Source organism: Saccopteryx bilineata, chromosome 12 (assembly GCF_036850765.1).
Source record: "Saccopteryx bilineata isolate mSacBil1 chromosome 12, mSacBil1_pri_phased_curated, whole genome shotgun sequence".
Classification (NCBI taxonomy): Eukaryota; Metazoa; Chordata; class Mammalia; order Chiroptera; family Emballonuridae; genus Saccopteryx; species Saccopteryx bilineata.
The window spans coordinates 8917230-8940829 of record NC_089501.1 but is presented as its reverse complement, the minus strand read 5'-3'; the positions used below and the strand labels follow the sequence as shown (position 1 = coordinate 8940829).

The 23600-nt window shown below is 40.8% G+C and overlaps 1 protein-coding gene across 6 annotated transcripts in view; it reads left to right on the top strand.

Annotated features, from left to right (window-relative positions):
* Positions 1-23600, top strand: part of LAMA4 (laminin subunit alpha 4) — a 178350-nt gene that overhangs the window by 48805 nt on the left and 105945 nt on the right. For all 6 annotated transcript variants that reach the window (XM_066247939.1, XM_066247941.1, XM_066247940.1 and 3 more), the window contains 2 exons: positions 12671-12772; positions 20815-20939. In XM_066247939.1, the coding sequence (XP_066104036.1) occupies positions 12671-12772; positions 20815-20939 (227 nt within the window). The remainder of the gene's footprint in view (positions 1-12670; positions 12773-20814; positions 20940-23600) is intronic.

Genomic DNA, 23600 nt, shown 5'->3' with positions numbered 1-23600 from the left:
TTAAGCTGACAAGTTTAATAAAACAAAACAAGATGGATCTCACTAAGACTAGAGCTAAAAATCATTGTTTTCTGGAAATAAGAGACAGTAGATTCATCATAAAACAAAAATCTAAGCTTGAAAATGAAAGATAATTGAATGTGTGCTGTTAAATTTTATTTTTTTAATTTTTATTTATTCTTTGTAGTGAGAGAGGAATGTAGAGAGAGAAAGAGAGAGAGAGAGAAACACCAAGCTGTTCCCATATGTGCCCCGACCAGGGATTGAACTAGTATCTAGGCACTTTGGCACAATGTTCCAACCAACTGAGCCATCTGGCCAGGGCTACTCTTAAATTTCAAAAAATACAACCTGGAAGGTAGCGATAACATGGACACAACTGAATAAGTTTGGAGAGTTGTTTTGTTTCATGTTTTGTTTTTTTTTTATGCTTTCCACATTGAACCTTTGTAAATTAAAGTAAAAGTTGATAAATAAAAATTCTAGAAATCTAATTCAGAAAGCAAGATGAGTCAATATTTGTAAAATGTTTATAGATACCTGGTTGAAGACACAGTGGAAATATCTATTCTAATTATAGGTCAAATCCCATTAGAATAGGCACATAAGAGTGTGCTCTCTGAAATAGAATTTTATTTTAATTAATTCATTATTGTTGAAGCTGGAGAATAGGGTCTGATTCTCTGGGACATAAGTACCTACGCAGAGATCTCAAGATGTGTCTCACACACTCGGACGACAACTTCAGTCTTCTAAATCCAGTCCATTTTTGCCATTGTCAGTTATTGACAAGTTTGTTTTAGTGAGTGATTGGGGACCTTAGATTTCCAGAGAATGTTATTAGAGCATTTAACAGCCTTTTTAACAAAAATTCTGAAGCTCAGAAATTTAGTGTCTATGCAAAAGTAGAGCTTGTGGCTAGTTAGTTAGCTTCTCTGTGACAATATTTGGAAAACACAAGAGATTTTTGTGAAAGTTTTCCATCTAAATTGGTAGCACTTAGTTTGATACTCACTTTATTTAATTACCCCAACTGACTTTTTACAGTTTGCTATACCTAAAGAATGTGTGGCCTGACCAGGCGGTGGCGCAGTGGATGGAGAGTCAGACTGGGATGCGGAGGACCCAGGTTCGAGACCCCGAGGTCGCCAGCTTGAGTGCGGGCTCACCTGGTTTGAGCGAGGCTCACTGGCTTGTACCCAAGGTCGCTGGCTTGAGCAAGGGGTTACTTGGTCTGCTGTGGCCCCACAGTCAAGGCATGTATGGGAAAGCAATCAATGAACAACTAAGGTGTCACAATGAAAAGCTGATGATTGATGCTTCTCATCTCTCTCCGTTCCTGTCTGTCTGTCCCTGTCTATCCCTCTCTCTGACTCTCTCTCTGTCTCTGTAAAAAATAAAAATTTTAAAAATTAAAAAAAAAAAAAAAGAATGTGTGGACAAGGCCCACCAGGGGTGAGGACAACAGAGACTCATAAACCCGACTCCAGGGACCAGGTTCAATGACGCAGATCCACTTTATTCAGGAAGCAAGCCAGCTTATATATACATACAAAGGTTTAGCCTATAGGGTGTTACAACGTGTTCTTCAAAGCCAATGGCCGAAAAAACACCACAGTGGGCAAGCTCCCTCCTGGGTGTGCCTAGGAGGGTTTCAGGTGCTGGAGTGTTCTCACAGCATTGCATTAGCCACAGCTGCTAGGAATGCGCTCTGCACTCTACCTACAAGAATGCATACTGAGCTATACTTCAAATGAGTACAATTTAAGAATTTTAAGAAAATGTACAGATATTCATTACAATGACAGTATTATTGGTTTAAGGCTAGTGTACTCAAGGGGATTTCTTTAAATGAGGGGAAAATGATTAATCAGTTATATAAATGTTTTCTCTTTGTTAAAAATAATGTTATTTCATTATAATTATATTTTATGAAATAATAAATGTTATAATTGCATGATGGACCTTTGGAACTCATGCTTTCTGCAATGATTTCAAGATATATTGTCTTTCCCAGTTCTTTTAAATATAAGTGGTACATGGTGTACTACACTAATTTATTCCTAAAGTTCTATCTAGTTCTAGTTTCTATAAATATAAAATTAGTCAAGTACACAAACATTGATTTTTACTCTCCAAGCCAGATATCACACTAATCATAACCAACTAAACAAATGGCAATTTTCACTCTTATTCTTCAAAAGCAGAGGTAAATGCTATTGATTAATCCAATCTTAGTGTTAGGGCAGAAAGCAAGGTGAAATAATAAAGTGGCTTAGTAATGGAGAAAGATCTATAAAATGACAGTGGCAAGTAATTAATTGGTCAAAATGACAATTTGGCCTGACCAGGCAGTGGCACAGTGGCTAGAGCATTGGCCTGGGACACAGAGGATCCAGGTTCCAAAACCTGAGGTCTCTGGCTTAAGCCCAAAGGTTGCTCTCTGGAGCAAGGGGTCACTGGCTTGACTGTAGCCCCTCAGTCAAGGCACATATCAGAAAGCAATGAATAAACAACTAAAGTGCCGCAACAAGTTGATGCTTCTCATCTCTCTCCTTTCTTGTCTGTCTCTCCCCCTCTGTCCCTCTCTCTCTTACTTAAAAAAAAAAATGGTTGAAAAAGTTTTAAAAAGTAAATATTTTCATTTAGTAGATTTTATATATTAAGTATATACTTTTAAGCATGTATCTTTTTTTTTTTTTTTTTTATTGATTTTAGTGAGAGAGGAAGAGGGAGAGAGAGAGAGACAGGAACATTTTGTTGTTCCTTGTATGTGCCCTGACCAGGGATCGAACCAGTAACCTCTGCTGCTTTGGACAATGCTCTAACCAACTGAGTTATCGGGCCAGGGCAAGCATGTATCTTTTTTTAAGATTTTTTTCTGGGGTTTAAAGGGGAAATTTTGAATTTTTTATTTATTTCAGGCTTTTTTGTACTTGGCATCTAAAAACTGATTATAAGACTTTTTCTCTTGCTCATATATACACACACCTGTGTGTGTGTGTGTGTGTGTGTGTGTGTGTGTGTGTGTAAATATATATTATATATATATACATAGAAACACCATTTTTGTTTAGTAAATTATGGAGAGTATTTCAAAATAAAGCAGACAGACACTATTTTCTTTGTAGGAAAACAAACTGCTTTGTGAACCTCTAACAAGCATTGGTCTTAGAATTAATTACTTAACAAAGAGATTGTTAACCGGGAGCAAAAGTAAAAATAAAAAAATAAATGTCTGCTTTTATTCCTGAAAATATTAAATATTTACCTTTTAAGTAATAAAACAACGGTTAATTTTACCAGTTTCTATAGAATTTTAAGAAGACATTTAGTTAAAATTAACAGAACTTTGTGCATCCCAAAGTGTAGAGGTTGCTGGTTCAATCCCATCAGGGCACATACGGGAACAGATAGATGTTCCTGTCTTTCCTCTCTCTCTTCCTCTCCCACTAAGTCAATAAATAAAAAAGAAATTTAAATGATGACACTTTTATGTAAAAGAAACAAACTTAAAGAGCTCTTCCTTGAGAATTCTCAAACTTTCTTGAAGCACTTAACAATTTACCACTCCAAAGAGTACTCTAAAATTCTATAGCACAAGGTTACAGGGGCTTAGAGCAGGCCTCCCAAAATGTGACGCTTTGGCAAGTGAATTCTTTTGAGCTGAAGGCAATCAAGATACTGCAAGCTCATGACAATATTTTACCTCTCCCTTCAAGAATTTAAATTAAGAAAGTTGCTCCTAATAAAAGTTATCACCAGAAAGAGCCTCTTTTGACCTATCTATAGGGCAGGGCCAATGTCTAATTACTGAACATCTGCCCTTCTTACTGTCCTGCAGATGACCATCCTTCCTTTTAAGCCCCCAGGTGCCTTATCTCACCGCGTAGCTCAGAATACTATTACTACATTTTACCTTTCTGTTTCTGAATCTATCATATATCTGAGGTTCCAATACATATGAATGCAATTAAATTTGGCTACTTTTTCTTGTTAATCTGTCTCACATCAATTTGATCATCAGGCCAGCCAAAAAACCTAGGTGTATAGAGAAAAGTTTCTTCCTCCTCACAATGTCCATGGTATCCAAGTGCATGGGTTCTAGCAGTAGTATCAGAAGCTCCCCATGACGAGGGTTTCCATTAGCCTATGTGGTCCCTTCATGTGAATTTATAAATGGTGCCTCCCTCCTGGATAGATGAGTTAGGAAATATATATAATCATCAGGTGTACAAAACCCAGCAGGAAAGGAATTAGCCAGGTATCCACCCCTCAGCCTCGCCCTCTCGGCCAGAGGCCAAATGACTGCTTCACACAACCTTTTCCCTGCCTCCTTTTTTTCTCTCGACTGCTACAGTCTTTACAAGAGACTAGAGCCAAGTCACCCTTCACACAAGACGGTAGCCTGGGTAGTGTATAGGTGGATAATGACAGATTCTCAGAGTGAACTCTCCTCCTAAATTTTGCATTTACATAAAGATTTCATCCTGCACAGTCTAGTCTACGCAGTGGCTGCCTGGACAGTGTTGAGAGATTGGAGACCAAGTCCAGCACAAGCAGTGAGTACTAGGTAGATTGGCAGTGTAAAGCCAGCAGCCAGGGCCACTATCACAGCAGCCTCCTGGCCCATGCAGGTTTGCATTGGATTCGGACAGTCGGTAAAGAAACAATGGAGCCAAAAACTGATAGGCCATTTTCTTTCATTCTAGCTTGCACCCGGCGGGCAAGTAAAAATACACACTGGGCTCCAAAACCCACTCACATTCAGTGCTCACAAAGCCACTGACTTATCCGAGTTTCCTAGAATCAAAGGTTTCTAGCTCACCAGCCTTATTCTCCTCAGTTCCCCATCTCCTTCTGTAAAGCCAGAAGCCATGGCCAGAGCCACTATCACAGCAGCCTTCTGGTCCATGCAGGTTCGCATTGGATTCGGACAGTCGGCAAAGAAACAGCGGAGCCAAAAACTGGTGGGCCATAGTCTTTAATTCTAGCTTTGCACCCGGCGGGCAAGTAAAAATACACACTGGGCTCCAAAACCCAGTCACATTCAGTGCTCACAAAGCTACTGACTTATCCGAGTTTCCTATAATCAAAGGTTTCTAGCTCACCAGACTTATTCACCTCTGTTCCCCATCTCCTTTCCTTATCCCGGATACAAACTCTACACAAACTGGCATCTCACTCAGCACTCCGCCATCTTGGCTGCTTCTCCTGGCCTCCTCCACGTGGCCTTTCTCCCTTTCTCTGCTCTCCTCTGCTCTCTCTTCTAATCTCAGGAACCAAGAGGGCAAACTCCCGTTTTGCCCCCACTTTATACTGTAGCTTCACAACTTCTAATCCAATATACAAAGTAAGGAAGTCTCCAACCCAAAGTCACCTTCTGAGGCATGATTGGATTGCACCACCCCACATCAAAAAGGGTAGGAAAGGCTTAATCCCAAAACCAAGCCCCAGGCTAAAGGATTCTGCCTGCCTTTAGCCCACCCCAACACACATTAATATCACCTGAGTGACAGCCTCCTCCTGTTATCTTTAACAAAGTGAGCATAATACATTTTATCTGCCCAACACCTTCCTTCTCTCTACACAAACTACACAAACTGGCATCTCACTCAGCACTCCGCCATCTTGGCTGCTTCTCCTGGCCACATGGCCTCTTTCTGCTCTCCTCTCTGCTCTCTCCTCTAATGATAATCTCAGGAACCAAGAGCGCAAGCTCCTGTTCTGCCCCTATTTTATAGTGTAGAAATCCAAACCTTTAATCCAATTTTCAAAATAGGGAAGTCTCTAATACAAAGTCACTTATCTGGGGCATGATGGGATTGTACCACCCCACATCAAAAAGGATGGGAAAGGCTTAATCCCAAAACCAAGTCCCAGGCTAGAAGGATTCTGCCTGCCTTTAGCCCTCCCCCAACACACATTAATATCACCTGGGCGACGGCCTCCTCGTGGGCAGCGTCATCTTTAACAAAGTGAGCATAATATATTTTATCTGCCCAACAGGCAGTATAAACCACTGGATTCCAGCAGCAAATATGCCTCAGTTCTCCTATCCTGATCAACACCATCCAAATCACAAGCATTCACTGAGCAATTAACATGTACAAGGCATTGTGAGTAACGCTTTGAAGCAGTCCAAATCTGGTCACACACTGGAATTTTTGAGGGACTTTATAAAATACAGATCCTTTGTTTAATTTGGAGTTTCAATGAGTTAGTTTACATACTGGAAAACTCACGTCACTCACACTAAAAGCACCGGTGGTACTGGAGTCACTAGATCAACACATTTGCATCTGCAAACATCTATAGCTGTTGCATTCCTGATGATTCACTGGGCTCTATCTTCCATAGTCATGCTGTAGCACTTGCATATGGCAATGAGAGGCAGAACCACTTTTCCCTTGATTTGCATGGTAATTGTGTACTTAGAAAATGCACTGCATATTAAAAGCTTGCAAAAATATTTTCTGTTTAATATAAAAAATGAAGTTAGGTTATGGGGCTCTCAGACATTGTACCATGCCCACCATATCCTCCCTAATGGCAGTAGACCCCACAAATTATGACAAGCCAGACATACCCCCACATTCTTCCAGAATATCCCCAAGGGCTGGTAAGAAAAAAACAAAACAAAAAAAGTCAATTCTTTGTAAATTTCTGTAAACTAATGCTATTTTAAAATACAAATTTTATCAATATTTTGGTTTCTTTTGGGGGTTTTTTCTATGTGGTAACAACTTTATTTTTATTTTTTTAAATGAATTTTAATTTAGCCAAGGCCTCAAGGATAGAAAGGATTAGCCACTGTCATATTCAAAATGATTCATTTATTCAGGACAAGTTTTCTTTTTTTGTTTGTTTGTTTAACAAGATAGTGAGATAGAGAGAGACAGACAGACAGATGGAAAGAGATGAGAAGCATCAACTCGTAGGTGCGGCACTTTAGTTGTTCATTGAGTGCTTCTCACATGTGCCTTGACGGTGGAGTTCAGCCAAGCCAGTGACCCCTTGCTCAAACCAGCGACCTTGGGCTTTAAGCCAGAGACCTTTGGGTTCAAGCCAGCAACCACAGATCATTTTGATGATCCCACTACACTCAAGCCAGCAACCCTGCGCTCAAGCTGTTGAGCCTGTACTCAAGCTGGTGACCTTGGGGTTCCAGCCTGGGAACTCAGCATCCCAAGTTGACACTCTACCCACTGTGCCATCACTGTACAGGCTATTCAGGGCAAGTTTTAATTTTTTTTATCTTCTTCAGAAGAAAGAGCTACAGGAATGCCTAAAAGACTAGAAGTAATATCAATTCAAAATAACTTTACTGAAACTTGATTCTTTGGCCAAAGGAGTCAGTAGTTGTTATTACAGTTGATGGTACAAGTAGATCTTACGTAGTTTCCAGGCATCACTCCCTGCCACTACCAGTGTGCTTTTACTCTGCAATACGCCTCCAATTTCTGCCCCACTCATTGGAACTCATAGAACAGAGACCACATTGGTGCTTACGGTTGCTGAGGTGGGGGAGTGGAGGGAAGAAATGGGGAGAGGTTGGTCAAAATGTGCAAAACTTCCAGTTTTGAGATTAACAGGTTCTGGGTATCTAATGTATAGCACCATGATAATGGCTAATAATACTGTGTTACTGTAAAGCCAGCCAGTAGCCACAACTACAATTACAGCTGCCTGGCCCATGCAGGTTCACATTTGATTCAGACAGATGGTAATGAAACAACGGAGCCAAGAACTGGTGGGCCATTACCTTTCATTCTAGCTCGCACCCAGCAGGTGAGAAAAAAACACACAGTGGGAAAGCACTTCCCTTTCCATTCAAGGCTCCCAAAGCCACTGACTCATCTGAGTATTCCTAGAATCAAAGGCTCCACCAGCCTTATTCACCTTTGTTCCCCATCTTCTTCTCTCTGCACAAACTCTGCATAAACTGGCTTCTCCCTCAGCACTCCACCATCTTGGCTGCCTCTCCTCTGCAATGCTGATGGCAGGGTCTGAGCAAGAGAGCCCCAGTCTGCTTCATTTTATAGTGTAGAAAATTAAAGCCTTTAAGCCAATATACAAATAAGGAAGTCTCTGATACAAAGCCACTTCTCTGAGGCATAAATGAGATTCCTCATAAGAGTGCACCACCCCACATCATGCAACAGTCAAGGGTGTAGGGAAAAGCTTAGTTTTGAGACAATTTTAGTATTATAAGGATGTTGAAAAAACCTTAGTATTAAAAGGGTGGGAAAGGCTTAGTCTTAAAACTAAGCCTTAGGCCAGTGGTTCTCCAACTTTTTTTTTTTTTTACAGAGACAGAGAGAGGGATAGATAGGGACAGACAGACAGAAACGGGAAGGGATGAGAAGCATCAATCATTAGTTTTTCGTTGCGACACTTTAGTAGTTCATTGATTGCTTTATCATATGTGCCTTGACTGCGGGCCTTCAGCAGACCAAGTAACCCCTTGCTCAAGCCAGCGACCTTGGGTCCAAGCTGGTGAGCTTTTGCTCAAACCAGATGAGCCTGCGCTCAAGCTGGCGACCTCAGGGTCTTGAACCTGGGTCCTTCCCATCTCAGTTTGACGCTCTATCCACTGCGCCACCACCTGGTCAGGCTTCAACTTTTTGAAGTCAGGGCACATTTAAAATCCTACAAATAATTGTAGGCACACTATATACAAATTTCTAAGAAATATCTTATAATAATTAAGTCAAATATTAAACAAAAAAATATATAAAGTCCAAGCACGCTTTTATGGTAATTAAATGAAATAAATATGACAAAATCAAATTTATTCTGACATTAAAAAACATTTTTATGTTACATTTTTTGAGTTATGCTTTTTAGAATTCATAAAAAAGAGGGGTTAAAAAATTAAAAAACTACAAAATACTTATCTTTTTATATATATAGATACAGTCTTAGTAAGATTTAGTAAATTCAGCAGGTCCAAGTACAAATGTGTTTTTTTTATTCTTGTGTTTATGAGAAACATAAGGCTGATGTGTCCTAGCGATTTCTTCAATGTTTGGGCATATATTTGAAAGGCAAACTCTCATTTCCTCATCAATACATTGAAGAATTCCTCTCTTTTTACTCTTAATTGTGTTGAGAGTAGAAAATCTTAATTTACATAAATAGGATGTTGAAAATTGGCCCTGGCTGGTTGGCTCAGCAGTAGAGCGTCGGCCTGGTGTGCGGGGGACCCGGGTTCGATTCCCAGCCAGGGCACATAGGAGAAGCGCCCATTTGCTTCTCCACACCCCCCCCTCCTTCCTCTCTGTCTCTCTCTTCCCCTCCCGCAGCCGAGGCTCCGTTGGAGCGGGGATGGCCCGGGTGCTGGGGATGGCTCCTTGGCCTCTGCCCCGGGCACTAGAGTGGCTCTGGTCACAGCGGAGCGACGCCCCAGGAGGGGCAGGGCATCGCCCCTGGTGGGCGTGCTGGGTGGATCCCAGTTGGGCGCATGCGGGAGTCTGTCTGACTGTCTCTCCCCATTTCCAGCTTCAGAAAAATACAAGAAAAAAAAATTGTAGTAAAATGTTCAAAGCTTTTTTAGATATTGCCACATATTCTTCTTTTATAGAAATCCAAAAGGCTTCAAGAGACAATTCCTTATGTTTAATCATCAATCCAAAACCCCCACCATACATATCATCTTAACTTTACACCAAACAAAGAATAGAAGAAACTTGCCTCCAGTCTTTCCAGGGAACATGGGGGGTACTGTAAACAATCTAGCACCACAGCTTAACAGCCTTTTGCAACCTAATCAGGCAAGTGAGGTGGGGGATTGGGCAGACTGTCAGCTTACAGCCAATTCCCCACACCTCTGCTCCCCAAAAATCTAAACTCCAAAAATCCTGTTGGTCTTTTGGTCCCCAACAGGCACATATTTCTCTGGAACACCATAGAGCATACCTGGAAATCTTCTAGGGCACACCAGTGCACCCTCGCACACACTTTGAGAACCACTGCCTTAGGCTATGAAGACCACGCCAGCATACAGCCTGTCTCCCACACCCAATGCAAACTATAAGCGAGCAAACATAAACATTATATTTGCAAACTTATTTGACCTACAGTTACATACTTAAAACTTGCTAACAGAATAAACCTTAAATGTTCTCAAAACAAAAAGAAATGGTGATTCTGTGACATGATAGAAATGTTAGCTAATGCTATGACAGTAGTTATTTTGCAATGTATCAAATCAACACATTGTACACCTTAAATTTACAGAATGTTACATGTCACTTATATCTCAATAATGCTGGGGAAAAAGGAGTAATTAAAATTAAAAAATTTTACTTCAATATTTTATTTAAAAATACAGATTCTTTGCAGAATCACTGAACCAGAAGCTCCCCAGATGTCTGTAACATGGTTAGAGAACTCAAAATCTACTCTTTGGCAGCTACTGAGATGACTAATATGAAGCTCCTCACTACTTTTATTCATGTCTTATAATTAAACCCCTCTGTCTCAAACTGCAAGAGGAAATACAGTTAACATTATTAAAATCAATTTTATGTCTTTTGACCAGGATATATATATTTTTGTATTATTTTTAAGGTTTCATTTATTCATTTTTAGAGAGGAGAAAGAGAGAGAGAAAGGGGGAGGAGCAGGAAGCATCAACTTACATATGTGCCTTGACCAGACAAGCCCAGTGTTTTGAACTGGTGACCTCAGTGTTCCAGGTTGACACTTTATCCACTGCACCACCACAGGTCAGGCCGACCAGTATATATAATATATATGATAATTAGGGGATATTTCAAAATAAATATGAAGTGATAAAATATCCTCTAATTTTTGTGAGCAATTAAATAATATAAAGAAGGTTAGCCCTGGCTGGTTGGCTCAGTGGTAGAGCATTGGCCTGGCATGTGGATGTCCCGGGTTCTATTCCTGGTCAGGGCACAAGGAGAAACACCCTTCTGCTTCTCCACCCCTTCTCCTCTTCTCTCTCTCTCTCTCTCTCTTTCTCTCTCTCTTCTCCTCCTCCTACAGCTATGGCTCAATTGGAGTGAGTAAGCCCCAGGGGAACTGGGGATGGCTCCATAGCCTCTGACTCAGGAGCTAAAAAGAGCCTGGTCGCTGAGTAACAAATCAACACCCCAGATGGGCAGAGCATTGCCCCCTAGTGGACTTGCCAGGTTAATCCCAGTTGGGGTGCTAGCAGGAGTCTGTCTCTGCCTTCCCTCCTCTCATTGAATAAAAAATAAAAAAGAAAGAAAAAAAAGTTTAAGATGCATATATATAACTCATAAAATATACATATAGATATGCATATTTACTACATAATAATGAAACCTACATTTTTATATTTCCAAACAGAAGTCAAAGATGTGAAATTAGATGGTATAAATTAAATGCTTTCCCTCTCTTTTGTTCTCTAGTGGAAACTGAGAAAAAGGCTTACTATTACCACAAGCTCTCTATTATAAATTATAAATTTGTTCTCTCTCAGCCTTACTTTCCTTCACTTAGTAAAATGGCATTTCTTTGCCTTTTCTTCATGGGTTAATGTCATTGTACTCTATTAAACTTTCTCTAAATGGAGTATATTAGCTTTAGTGTTAGGATCCAAACTGGAGGTGTTTTTATACTGTAAATTATGTCTAGTGTTTTTTCTTTCCTTTACAGAGGAAAATGTAACAGGAAATGGGTTTGCATAGCAGTCAGAGGGACTTCAGCCAGATATAATGAAAAATTTCCTGGTAGTCAAGTTTCAGCTACAATGGTTCAATTGGTGGGTAGGGGACGATGTGAAATCTACTTTGTAAATTTGTGGAAACAACCCAGATTCTTATCTGTTTGGAATTCTTTAGAAGTAAATCTGTCTGGTGGGCAGGGAGTAGACTTCCAGGTCTGTAAGGCCATTTCTGCCTTACATCATCGAGACATTCCAAAGTAACATGAAATATATACATATCTATAAACCAACTGCATAAAGCAAGAACACTCTCGCGAAGTTTCTCGCCTGGAGCACTAGTGACACTTGGAGAGGACAGTGCCTCGGTGTGCAGGTTGACTGGTGCCTTGCAAGATGGTTTAACATTGCCACAGCCCTCTCCAATGGCCTCAACGCTCTCAGCACTTCTGGGTCTAATAATCTCATCGCTAGAATAAAGGAAGATAATGTGTTTCTCACCGAATTATAAGGGTAAATGAAATATATAAACAGGACCCACACAGGATCCACCCTTTAAAATTTTAGGATCTGAAAGGATAAAAATTTTTAAGAGCCCAAGGTTATGAAACATACAGCTCTAAATTGTTATACCATAGCCAATAATTTTTGAAATCACAATTTTTTATAGGTAACATGATGCAATGCCTTACCCTAATAATCATGGTTTTGTTTGGGAAAAAACACTAGATGTTTCTTCTCTTTTATCATTATCTAAAGTCTCAATATTCCTTACAATGATAGAACACTGCTAAGTTATTCCTATTTTTTGGCAAAGTGAAAGAAGAGAGAAAAAAATGTGTAACAAAGATAATTGAATATATCATACATCGCCTATCACAGAATGGTAGTATAAATTTTTAGTTTGTTTTGTAAAGAAATAGTTTCTTAATCATCTCTTCTTATTCCTCTCAGAAAATATTGACCAAATATATCTTTTCAATAATGACAATGCTGTTGTGTGTGTTTCAGACATGCGGTGCTGGATTCTTTCTCGCCCAGTCAGGAGAATGTTTGCCCTGTGACTGTAACGGCAATGCCAACAAGTGCATGGACGGCTCTGGACTCTGTGTGGTAGGTCAGGGGCACTTACACTTCGCACGTATTTCATTGGCCCTTTGAGTGTTGAGTGGGAATCAAATATTCTTTCTGGACGTTGGAGCTACCTAGGAACAAACCGCCAATCAATTTTTTTTTTTTTTTTTTTACCCTTTACCTTTTCCTGTAAAACACCTCATATAAGCTGCTCATGATTGTAAGTGGCCACCAAGGCATGTGTCTGAATGAGCATGTGCTCTGGGGGTAACTGCCTCACCACCCTCTGCAGCTGACTTCCTGCTGTGGGCCAATGAGAGACTGAAAATAATACACATAGGAGGAAATCACCCATCCAAATTCCTCTGTAATAGTACAGTTTGCCATATGTTTGGCTTTGCTCCACATAAACTGGGAAAATTAAACAGTTGTTTCATAGGCTATTTTACAACTTGTAAGGTAGTCAGGCCTATAGATCAAAAAAAATTTTTTTAAATGAGGTTTGAGCCAAATCGCTAATAAAATGAAAAGTTTTGGCCTTATGGCATTTATAGTTTTGTGATCAAACCCTCAGAAGACTTTCTTTTTCTCTTAACTGAAATGAATTCTCCAATAGACTGTTCTTCAGTGAAATGTGATAAAGCTTTGTAAAGGTCTCTTTGTAGTAAAAAACTGCTTGCTACATACATACTTTCTGTTTTCACTGAATGGGTTGACAACTTAGTGAAAATAGAAATTGAAAATTTTACAGAAGTAGTTTCTATAGAAGTCAGAGGAGGCATTAAAATTTTGATTGATTGATTGATTGATTGATTTTAGAGAGAGAGAGAGAGAGAGAGAAACATTGATAATCCATTTAGTTGTACATTCATTGGTTGATTCTTGTACATGCCCTGATAATGGATGGAACCCACAACGTTGGTGTATCTGGACAATGCTCTCACCAACTGACCTACCCAGCCAGGGTCACAGGAGGCATGGTATTTTGGGGTTTTTTTAAAGATTTTATTTATTGATTTTAGAGAGAGAAGAGAGAGAGAAAGAGAGAGAGGTGGGGGTCGGGGCAAGGAGCAGGAAGCATCAACTCATAGTAGTTGCTTCTTATGTGTGCCTTGACCTGGCATGCCAGGGATTTCAAACCGGTGGCCTCAGCATTCCAGGTCGATGTCTATCTACTGTGCTACCACAGGTCAGACCATAAGATCATATTTTCCTCCATGAGCTATATACTACATAGCAAAAAAATTAGGTTTTTCAAGGTCATATGAGGCAAAAGAGGCTTTCCAAATTGCAAGAGTGTTTTGCATAAAATATAAGAATACTCAATTAAATAGACCTCTTTACCTCAAAATCAACATAATTGTTCTTTTAAGCAGATAATTTTGATTATAAGTGGTCTCTAAGGTGTGTACATGGAGGTGTTATTTTACTCATGATTTACATTAAGATGCAAATTAGAATGTTCTCATTTACTTTAAACCTAGCAGTTGCCATTCTTCTGAGGACAGAGAGAATGAAGTGGCAGACACTAACCATTGTTTTCTTTGTAGTGTTTGTCACATCCTGGCAGTTCTGTTTTCCCCTCCCCCACCATCTTAAATAACCATCACATCCAGGATGTCCTCTGTAGCAGTGTAGGCACTGCAGCTGCCAAAAGCTACCCTTTTCTAATGCTTCCATCTCCGGTTTCCTGTTATTTTAATCCCAGTGACATTTGAAAAATCCCATGGATTTTTGAACTAATAATGTACAACTTGATAGTTTGACTAATTAAAGGCTCTCTGTTATCTGGTTTATTAAAATATGTTAATAGGGACTGGCAAGTCCATCAGCTGCTATTCACTAAGATGGAAGACAAATAAATGAAAGGGGAGTAAGTTCTTTCTGCCAGTGCCCATGGAGAGCTAAGACAAAGCCACTCACTGACAAGGACATCCTCAGAATAGGAGCTATCATGGTATTTCTCTGACTAGTCATGAGTTTCTGAAGGGGACAGTCATGTGATTCCTTCACAGAACATGGGGCCTGTGAGTTTCTAATAAAATTTGGGGATGGGATAGAGTGTAAACACTCTTATGTACACTTGGGGGAGTTGCCAATCTTCTTGCGATTACTTTGTTCCAAGACAGAACATTGAAAAAGAGAGATGTTTGACCTGTGGTGACACAGTGGATAAAGCGTCCAACTGGAATGCTGAGGTCACCAGTTCAAAACCCTGGGCTTGCCCGATTAAGGCACATATTAGAAGTAACTACTAATTGATGCTTTCCACTCTTCCCATCCCCTTGATATCTCTCTCTCTCTCCCTCTCTCAAATCAATAAATTAAATCTTTAAAAAAGAGAAAAATAAAAAAGGAGAGGGAGAAAGAATAGCTACCCTATTTACCCTAATCATGGTTCCTCCACCCCACCATACCTGGTAGAAAATACACTTCTCCCCAGTTAGAGTAATATATGCTAAATGTAAAAAACAAACAAACAAACTCACAAGCAAAATAATGACAATACAGATAATACTGTACATGAAGTTCAAGGAAAATCAGCCACAATCTTATCCCCCAGAGCTAAAATATAGATCTATTCTTATAAATTTCAAATAACAAAAAATGTAATTTGAATTTCATTTAGCACAAGTGAGGGAGCAGAAGAAGCTTGCCAATACAGAAAAGACAGATTGCCATTCAGTTGGCAAATATATTGTCTATGGGGTCACACTGGAATCAAACCCTGTTTGTCTGTTTCCTTCCACATCCCTGTCCTGGCCAGCTGGTCGAGCAGGGCCCATTTCTCAGCTCGTGCCCTGTAGCCCTCAGTTCTCAGGGAGCCAGAGAAGAGGCAATGGCTCCACATGAGCCTTCCTTGCAGCTCACTCTGCGCTCCAGAGTTTCAATCAGTTGTTTGCAGCTCACCTGGCCTAACTCATGCCTTCCATTTTCCATAAGCAATTAAAAATAAAAGGCCTGGCCCTGGCCAGTTGGCTCAGTGGTAGAGCATCGGTCTGGCGTGCGGGAGTCCCGGGTTCGATTCCCAGTCAGGGCACACAGGAGAAGTGTCCATCTGCTTCTCCACCCCTCCCCCCTCTCCTTCCTCTCTGTCTCTCTCTTCGCCTCCCGCAGCCAAGGCTCCATTGGAGCAAAGTTGGCCCGGGCACTGAGGATGGCTCCATGGCCTCTGCCTCAGGCACTAGAATGGCTCTGATTGCAGCAGAGCGGCACCCCAGATGGGCAGAGCATCGCCCCTTTGTGGGCGTGCTGGGTGGATCCCGGTCGGGCGCATGCGGGAGTCTGTCTGATTGCTCCCCGTTCAGAAAAATACAAAAATAAAAGGCTTTTTTTTATTTCATTTTATTTTGCTTTTATTTTAAAGGCATATAATGCCTCTGCCTTGTCCTCCCTCCATTGTTTCTAAGTCTTCTTCCATTCCAATGCCCAATTTCAAGTAGATCTTATACTCTACACACTGATTTTAAGGAACCAAGCCATTTGACAATAAAATATAGAATAGGTAAAGTTATGTTACCATTTTGGACATATCAAAAAAAGCTCAGAGATTTTTTCATAAGAGGAATACATTTTTTTTTTAGAGTAAGTTTATTAAAGTTGAGGACAATGAAACAAGGAAGAGCGCAGAACAGAAGAAGCAGCCGGAGAGCCGGGGCAGGTGGCTGTCTAGAAACCTCAAAGGAAGGAGGGATGCTACCTTTTCAAACACGGAAAGGCAGCTAAGTGAAAAGCGTCTTACCTAACGGAACCCAGTGTGTACGAGGGGTCTTTCCAAAAGGCCACTTTGCATCTTATCAGAATGGGGACACGTGGGGCAGGGTTCTCAGCTGAGTCTGGTAGACAGGGACCCAGAAGCCGGGCCACAGAAGTGGACCTGTCAGACTCCCTGGCAGAAGGAGGCGCGAGGAAGGAATGATGGGGCAGATAAATGGCAGGCAGTAGGAAAGCCTGCTCCAGACGCTCCTTTCCTTGATGTGTCTTCCCCACTAGCAATGGAGACACCTTTCAAAATCACAACCTAATCGAGGCACCCACGTTTCTAAAATTCCTCAGGAGCATGTATTCCAGCCCCACTGAGCTCCTCAGTCCCCCCTAACTCACTCTATGCTCTCGCGCTCTGGGCCGGAGCTGGCGCCCTCTACTCTCTGCCTAGGACTTCTTGCTCAGCCTCCCAGGCGTGGGTCTCTCTTTCAGGAAGAGGTACTGTCTGTTATAATAGAGACTCAGGCTCAGGTTCCTTGTGGAGGAATCAGCAAACAGTGTTGTTACCTATGCTAGGTGTTCTGACTCTTGCTTCTCAAAGTATAACGTAGGCCAGAAACATTGACGCTACTTGGGAGCTTGTTAGAAATGGACACCCAGGCCATCGCCCAGATGTCCTTAATCAGAATTTGCATTTTCACAAGGTGCCCAAGGTGTTCATGTGCACGTTCAAGTTTGAGAAGCACTGATCTAGACAGAGCAGTATTTCTCAACTTTTTGGTCTCGTGAGCCCTTTACACTTTTAAGAATTATTCAGGTTGCCAAACTACTTCTGTTTACGTGGATTACATCTATCTCCATTTTTCGCATTTGAATTTAAAACAAAATTTAAAATAATATTTTCCTATTAATTTCTTTGAAAATAACAATAATTAATCGCATCAATTTATAAATTGAAAATATATTCAATGTCTAGAGGCAGATGAATCTCATATACGCTTCTGCATCAATCTGTGATGATACTGTATCTCCTATCTTATAGCTTCAGGAGAACTCCACTTAACACATGTGAGAAATCTAGAATGCAAAAGAAAATAAAATCTTAATATTACTATGAAAATAGCCTTTACTCCCTTGGGTATACTTTGAGAACCACAGATCTAGATAGATTATAGTCTTGCGCAAAGATTGTGACAAACCACACCAAGGCTGACCTGATCCTTCAGGCCTTCTTCCTACATTATGCTGGTGCTGTGGCCAAGTCAGTAAGAGACATCCCTTCTCATGCGAAGGAGACACAGCTGGTATCCAAATGTCATTTCTAATGCTAATCTACAATCGACTGTCTATAGTAGCTTTCTTAGCCACCGGCCAGAGATTCTGAATGCTTTTGTCATTTTTAAGTGAGATCAGTTTTATTTAAAGATAACTCTTCCCCTCCAACAACATATTTGTTGATTGTTGTCATTTTTTGTTTCCTGTTTTTTAAATGGCAGGCCATTGAAGGTAAAGGGATATTTGCAATATCAGAGTAAAGGATTTTCAGAGTTAGAGGAAAGCTTATTGGCCATCAAGTCTAGATCCTCATTTACAGATGGAAAATAGAGGCCTAGAAAGGTCAAGTGACTTGTTCAACCAGCTAGAAAATGGAAGAGCTAGTAGCTGCTTCCAGCACTCTGCCCATCTCCCAAACTGTGTATCACTGCTTTTTAGGGAATTTCACTACAACCCCTTGAAAAAGGGGCAGGTGAGGAAAGTCAGTGTTCACACTCTGAGCATTTAGAGGTCGGAGAGATTTGGTGGCTTTGCCCTTGAAGGTAATTGCTCCCCATGGCTGCCATGGCAGAATTAGAGCCCTAACCAGGAATCCAAAGCATCTGTTGAGCCATAAGCAGAAAGAATTGAGAATTAGATCATTTTTGCAGCTTAGTGGGTATTTCAGGCATGAAGAATGGTCTGCACAGGTGGGTTTCATCTGTCCAACAAGGACTCAGACCAATCTAACCCCAGTCTACGAATAGCTCTGCCAGATTGTTCCTGGCTTAGATTTCTGGTAGTTGGGCAAGGCTCTCTGGTTTCCCTGGGATGAGAAATTGCCACTGGTTTTTAGCTGGCTTTGGGTGCATGCTATTTCCTTTCATTGCTCCAGACGCTAGTGGACTAATTCGCTCTTTGCCACTTTTTCTTTCATTCCCTTTCCCAACAAATATTTACTGACAACTGACTTAGCACAAGATACAGTATTAAAAACTGTGAGAAAACTATGTTAACATCCTGTTGTAGTCACATCGGATTTTATTTTTCAGAGTTTCTCATTGGTCTATCAGGCAATCTGAACTATCCCCTAAATTCCATTCTAACATAATTCTAATTAGGAGTCAAAGATAACCAATTAAATATGTAAAGGGTGTTCAGACAGGATAGCTGGTTGCCCACAGTAGGATTCCTCTTTTTTAACCAGTGTGTATACTTTATTTGAAGCTCACACTGTTTATAAGATAGTCTGCGGCCTCCTCATGCAGTCATTTTGTGACTCTTTTGGAGAGGAGCCTTTCCTCGAACACCCTGGAGGCACAGTATAATGTGGGAATGAACAGCCTAGCCTCCGGAGTCAGATAGCCTGAGTTAGAATGTCACTTTTGCCGCCTACCATCTGTGCCATTGGGCAATGTATTAAACAGTCTGTGCCTCCATCTTTTATATGTAAAATGGGGGGTCGGGTGGGGAATATAACTTTACTTAGAATTATTGTGAGAATTAAATTAATCTACATAAAACATTTAAAACAGGGCCACACTATCATTTTATTTTGAACCTCAACATGGACCATAAGGACAAACGAAAGAGCTTAGAGTTCAGCCTACCCCTGCTCCATCTTGCCTTTCCCAGGATTCCTCCACAGAGTACTGTTTGGGAAAAGTCATTCATTCTGTTGAAGCTCTGTGCATAGGTCTTACGAAGAGAGTTGCTCAAACAAGAGGGTCTTTCTTCAATGGCGTTCTGATTCTAGCGCAGCATAATTTTTCACTTAAAACCTTATTCAACCTTTATGCACTCTGATGAATGTAAAGATGAAGATATCATAATGCTAATTACATTGCCTTATGCAATCCAGGCCAGTCCATTTGGAGAAAACTATTAGCAAACTAGCAGCACTGCCTCTTACGGAGTACTAGTCAGAAGTCAATCTGTCAGCTGGACAAAGAGCAATGAATACCTGCTACATTGAGGTTGATAGCAGTACTGTGGTTAAAGACCAAGCTGGGAGCAGATGGATACAGTGTGAGGGTAGCGGCAGGTGGAGAGCATCAAGGAGGGAGTCCAGGAAGTTTTGAGACCAGGTCAAGATCACGATTGATGAATAGGCATCTTAGGCAGAAGAATCAGCCTGTTTTGTGCTTTTTTTTTCTAATCACCTCACAACAAATGGAGAAATTTTATAAACAAAGCAGCTTACTATTTCTTGTATGTCACTCTCCAAGACACCAAACCGCTAGACGAAATTCTTTATCCACCTTCTTTCCATTTATGCTTCAGCATGACACATTTTGTTCTTTCAAGCCCATAAATCCTTAAAATGTTACCACTATCATGGGTAAGCACCAGAGAAATTTTATTTTTCCATTTCATATTCATTCCAAGTCGGTAAGCTGACTCTTCTACAATATCCAGAGTTTGATTATTCTGGTTATCATTCTGAATTAAAATAAGTAACTAATGGCCCTGGTCGGTTGGCTCAGTGGTAGAGCGTCGGCCTGGCATGCAGAGGTCCCGGGTTCGATTCCCGGCCAGGGCACACAGGAGAAGCGCCCATCTGCTTCTCCACCCCTCCCCCTCTCCTTCCTCTCTGTCTCTCTCTTCCCCTCCCGCAGCCGAGGCTCCATTGGAGCAAGGATGGCCCGGGCGCTGGGGATGGCTCCTTGGCCTCTGCCCCAGGCGCTAGAGTGGCTCTGGTCGCAACAGAGCAATGCCCCGGAGGGGCAGAGCATCGCCCCCTGGTGGGCATGCCGGGTGGATCCCGGTCGGGTGCATGCGGGAGTCTGTCTGACTGTCTCTCCCCGTTTCCAGCTTCAGAAAAATACAAAAAAAAAAAAAAAAAAAGTAACTAATGAATAATCCTCTCAGCACACAAACTCTAGAGTCCCAGGATGTTGGTACACACACAGTGGTCTGGAAGGAAGTTGTGTATTATTGTGTGCGCTTTCTAGCATTGACTGGGGCAATGTGGCTCCTTCATTATGATCAGTACTGATGCACACTGTCTATTCTGTCAAGCCTGACATCTTCTTTGCTAGAAGTATTGCTTGGTTCCTAGGTTCACTTTCTATAAAATTTCTTTTGTGTCCTAGTCAATGTTCCTATCTTTTGTCTTATAGCACTGCCTGCGGAACACGACAGGGGAGCACTGCGAGAAGTGTCTGGATGGTTATATCGGAGATTCCATCAGGGGACCTCCACGTCTCTGCCAGCCATGCCCCTGTCCCCTACCACATGTGGCCACGTAAGTCCTAAAGAAAGAGGTCTCTTCTATTGCTTATGCCCTTGTCCCCATTTTTTGGGTCCTAACCAGAATTCTGAGTTTTTTCCATAGTCAAAGCTGAGGACGTCCTGTTGAGATGAGACTGGACAAGATACAGGAAAGGTCTCTAGCTTAAATACAGTTTCAGAGAAGCTTAGGTACATGCAGCATAGGCGATGACTCTATTCCCAAAATATTGAGGTGCATTGTAAAATTAATGAAATCTTCCAAGTTTTATAAACAAAGGTAGTCTCATCTTTTATTGGCTATCCCTTAACCTAGAGATATCACAACTAGTAATGCCAACAGATTCATTATAATTCTATATTTCCATGGTAGTGTTTCTTCTGACTCTGACAGAGCAGACAGTTTTCTACATGTTGCAGCCAAAGAGGCTTTTCAATCAGAATTAGAATACATATAAACAGAATGCACGTTTTAACAAATCACCTCACAGAAGATCTCCATGAAAACTAGTTTTCACCTGTGGTTATATTTTGACCTAACTATTTAAAGAAAATAAACATATATCTTATTGGAAATAATGAATTTCTTTTTAGATATCTAATATGTATAAATCGAGTAGTCAAGTCATGACTAGTCATTTTATTGGCTGGTTTTCCAAACATCAACCAATTATCCAATTCAATTCAATTCAGTCTCCTAATTCAATTCTGACACTAACTCCCCAGGGTTAGTGCAGACCCCAGAAGTTAAGGGCTTAGTCTCACTTCAGCAGCCAGCCAAATTGCAGTCCCCAGGCTTTTCACATTTCTTCCTAGCTAACTTCAAATTTAGGAATCCTTCAACCCCACTTAGGTTCAGTAATTCTCTAGAATGACTCACAGAACTCAGACTAGTAAGTTTTATTATAAAAGATACAACTCAGAAACAGCCCAATGGAAAAGATGCAGAGGGCAGAGTAAGGATGAGGATACAGGAAGGACCACAGCTTTTGTATGCTTACTCTCTAGGGGAGCCACCTTTTAGCAAATCAGTGTGTTCCCTAGCCCAGAAGCTTCCCAAGCCTTGCTGTTGAAGAGCTTTATTGAAGTTCCATTACATAGTCATGATTGAGGAAATGATTGGTGATTAAACTGGATCTGCAGCCTCCCTCCCTTCCCTTGAGGTGGTAGGAAATATGAGGTTGAAAGTTTGAACTCTCTAATCATGTGGGTGTTTCCCCTGGCAGTCCAACCTCTATCCAGAAGCTATGTAGGAGTCCATCAAGAGTCACCTCATTATCATACACTCTGGTATGGTTGGAAGGAACTCATTATGAATGGTAAAAGACAGCCTTGAAATTCCAACAATTTTAGGAGGTCTGTGCTAGGAACTCGGGACAAAAACCAAGTGTGTGTGTGTGTGTGTGTGTGTGTGTGCACGCGCGCGTGCGTGTGCGTGTGTGTTTATTATACTTCAAGTAGATAGAGTAATGAAACTAGATTAATAGCTGTGCTCTGGCACAAAATAGCTGTATGATCTCAAACAAAGTCTCACTTTCCATGGGATTTGGGATCAAGGAGACTAGATTCAGATCTTGGTTCCATTCATTGATTCCTTTAGCTGTTCTGGATCTCAGTTTTTTTCCCTAGTAAATCAAAGTCGGTGCCAGGATCTGCCTCATAGGACTAGAATAATACCTTTAGTCTATTTGGGGTGGTGCTTTACACATGGAAAGGCATATGGTAGATGTTGGCTTTAGTAAGCACATACTTTACGTTTTTTCAAACCTTATATTCTGCTTACTCTATGTCAGGCTCTGTTCTAAGGGTGTGGATGTAATATTTAGTTGACAGGTGTTGTAAAAATTAAATTAAAGAACGCATACAAGAGAACTAAAAAAGGCCTGAATACCTGTGACACACACACTTTCTTTTTTTTTTTTTTTTTTTTTTAATTCATTTTAGAGAGGAAAGGGAGAGACAGAGGAGAGACAGAAGGGGGGGAGGAGCTGGAAGCATCAACTCCCATATGTGCCTTGACCAGGCAAGCCCAGGGTTTCGAACTGGCGACCTCAGCATTTCCAGGTCAACGCTTTATCCACTGCGCCACCACAGGTCAGGCAACACTTTCTTAAAAGAGAAAAAAGAGAAGATGATAACCAAATGCTTAATGCTTTGTCCTTAACTGAATATCGACTAACATTTTACCTAATAGCTCGTGATTTGTTGAAATCCCCTGATGAGTCCGACAGTCAGTGAAAAAGTCAGATGTTTTACAGCCCCATCTTTCCTTAGCAATCACTAAACTGCTTCAGCCCTTCCTTTGTGATTTTTCATGTTCGACGGTATTAATAATGTGTGCATAATGGATGGTGTTGAGAGGGAGAATAGAAAACTGTAACATTAAATATTCTGTTATTTCCGCTCAAGTGTGTCCTGATTTACGAGCTCCCTTTGCCTCATCCAAGTGTATTGTTTTATTGTTCATTAATATTCTGCTCTCAGATTCTGAACATATCTGATGACATGTTTGGTATGCTGCTCTCTTACATGATATAGTTACTTTGTTAAATATATTTACCCCCAACTTTCTAATAACGGGTTTCGCTTATTTGCCTATGTAAATAATGATGTTATATAGCATTCACTGCTCAAAACAGATCTGTAAGTTTTGAGTTTTAGTTTCTTTCCTTTTTTT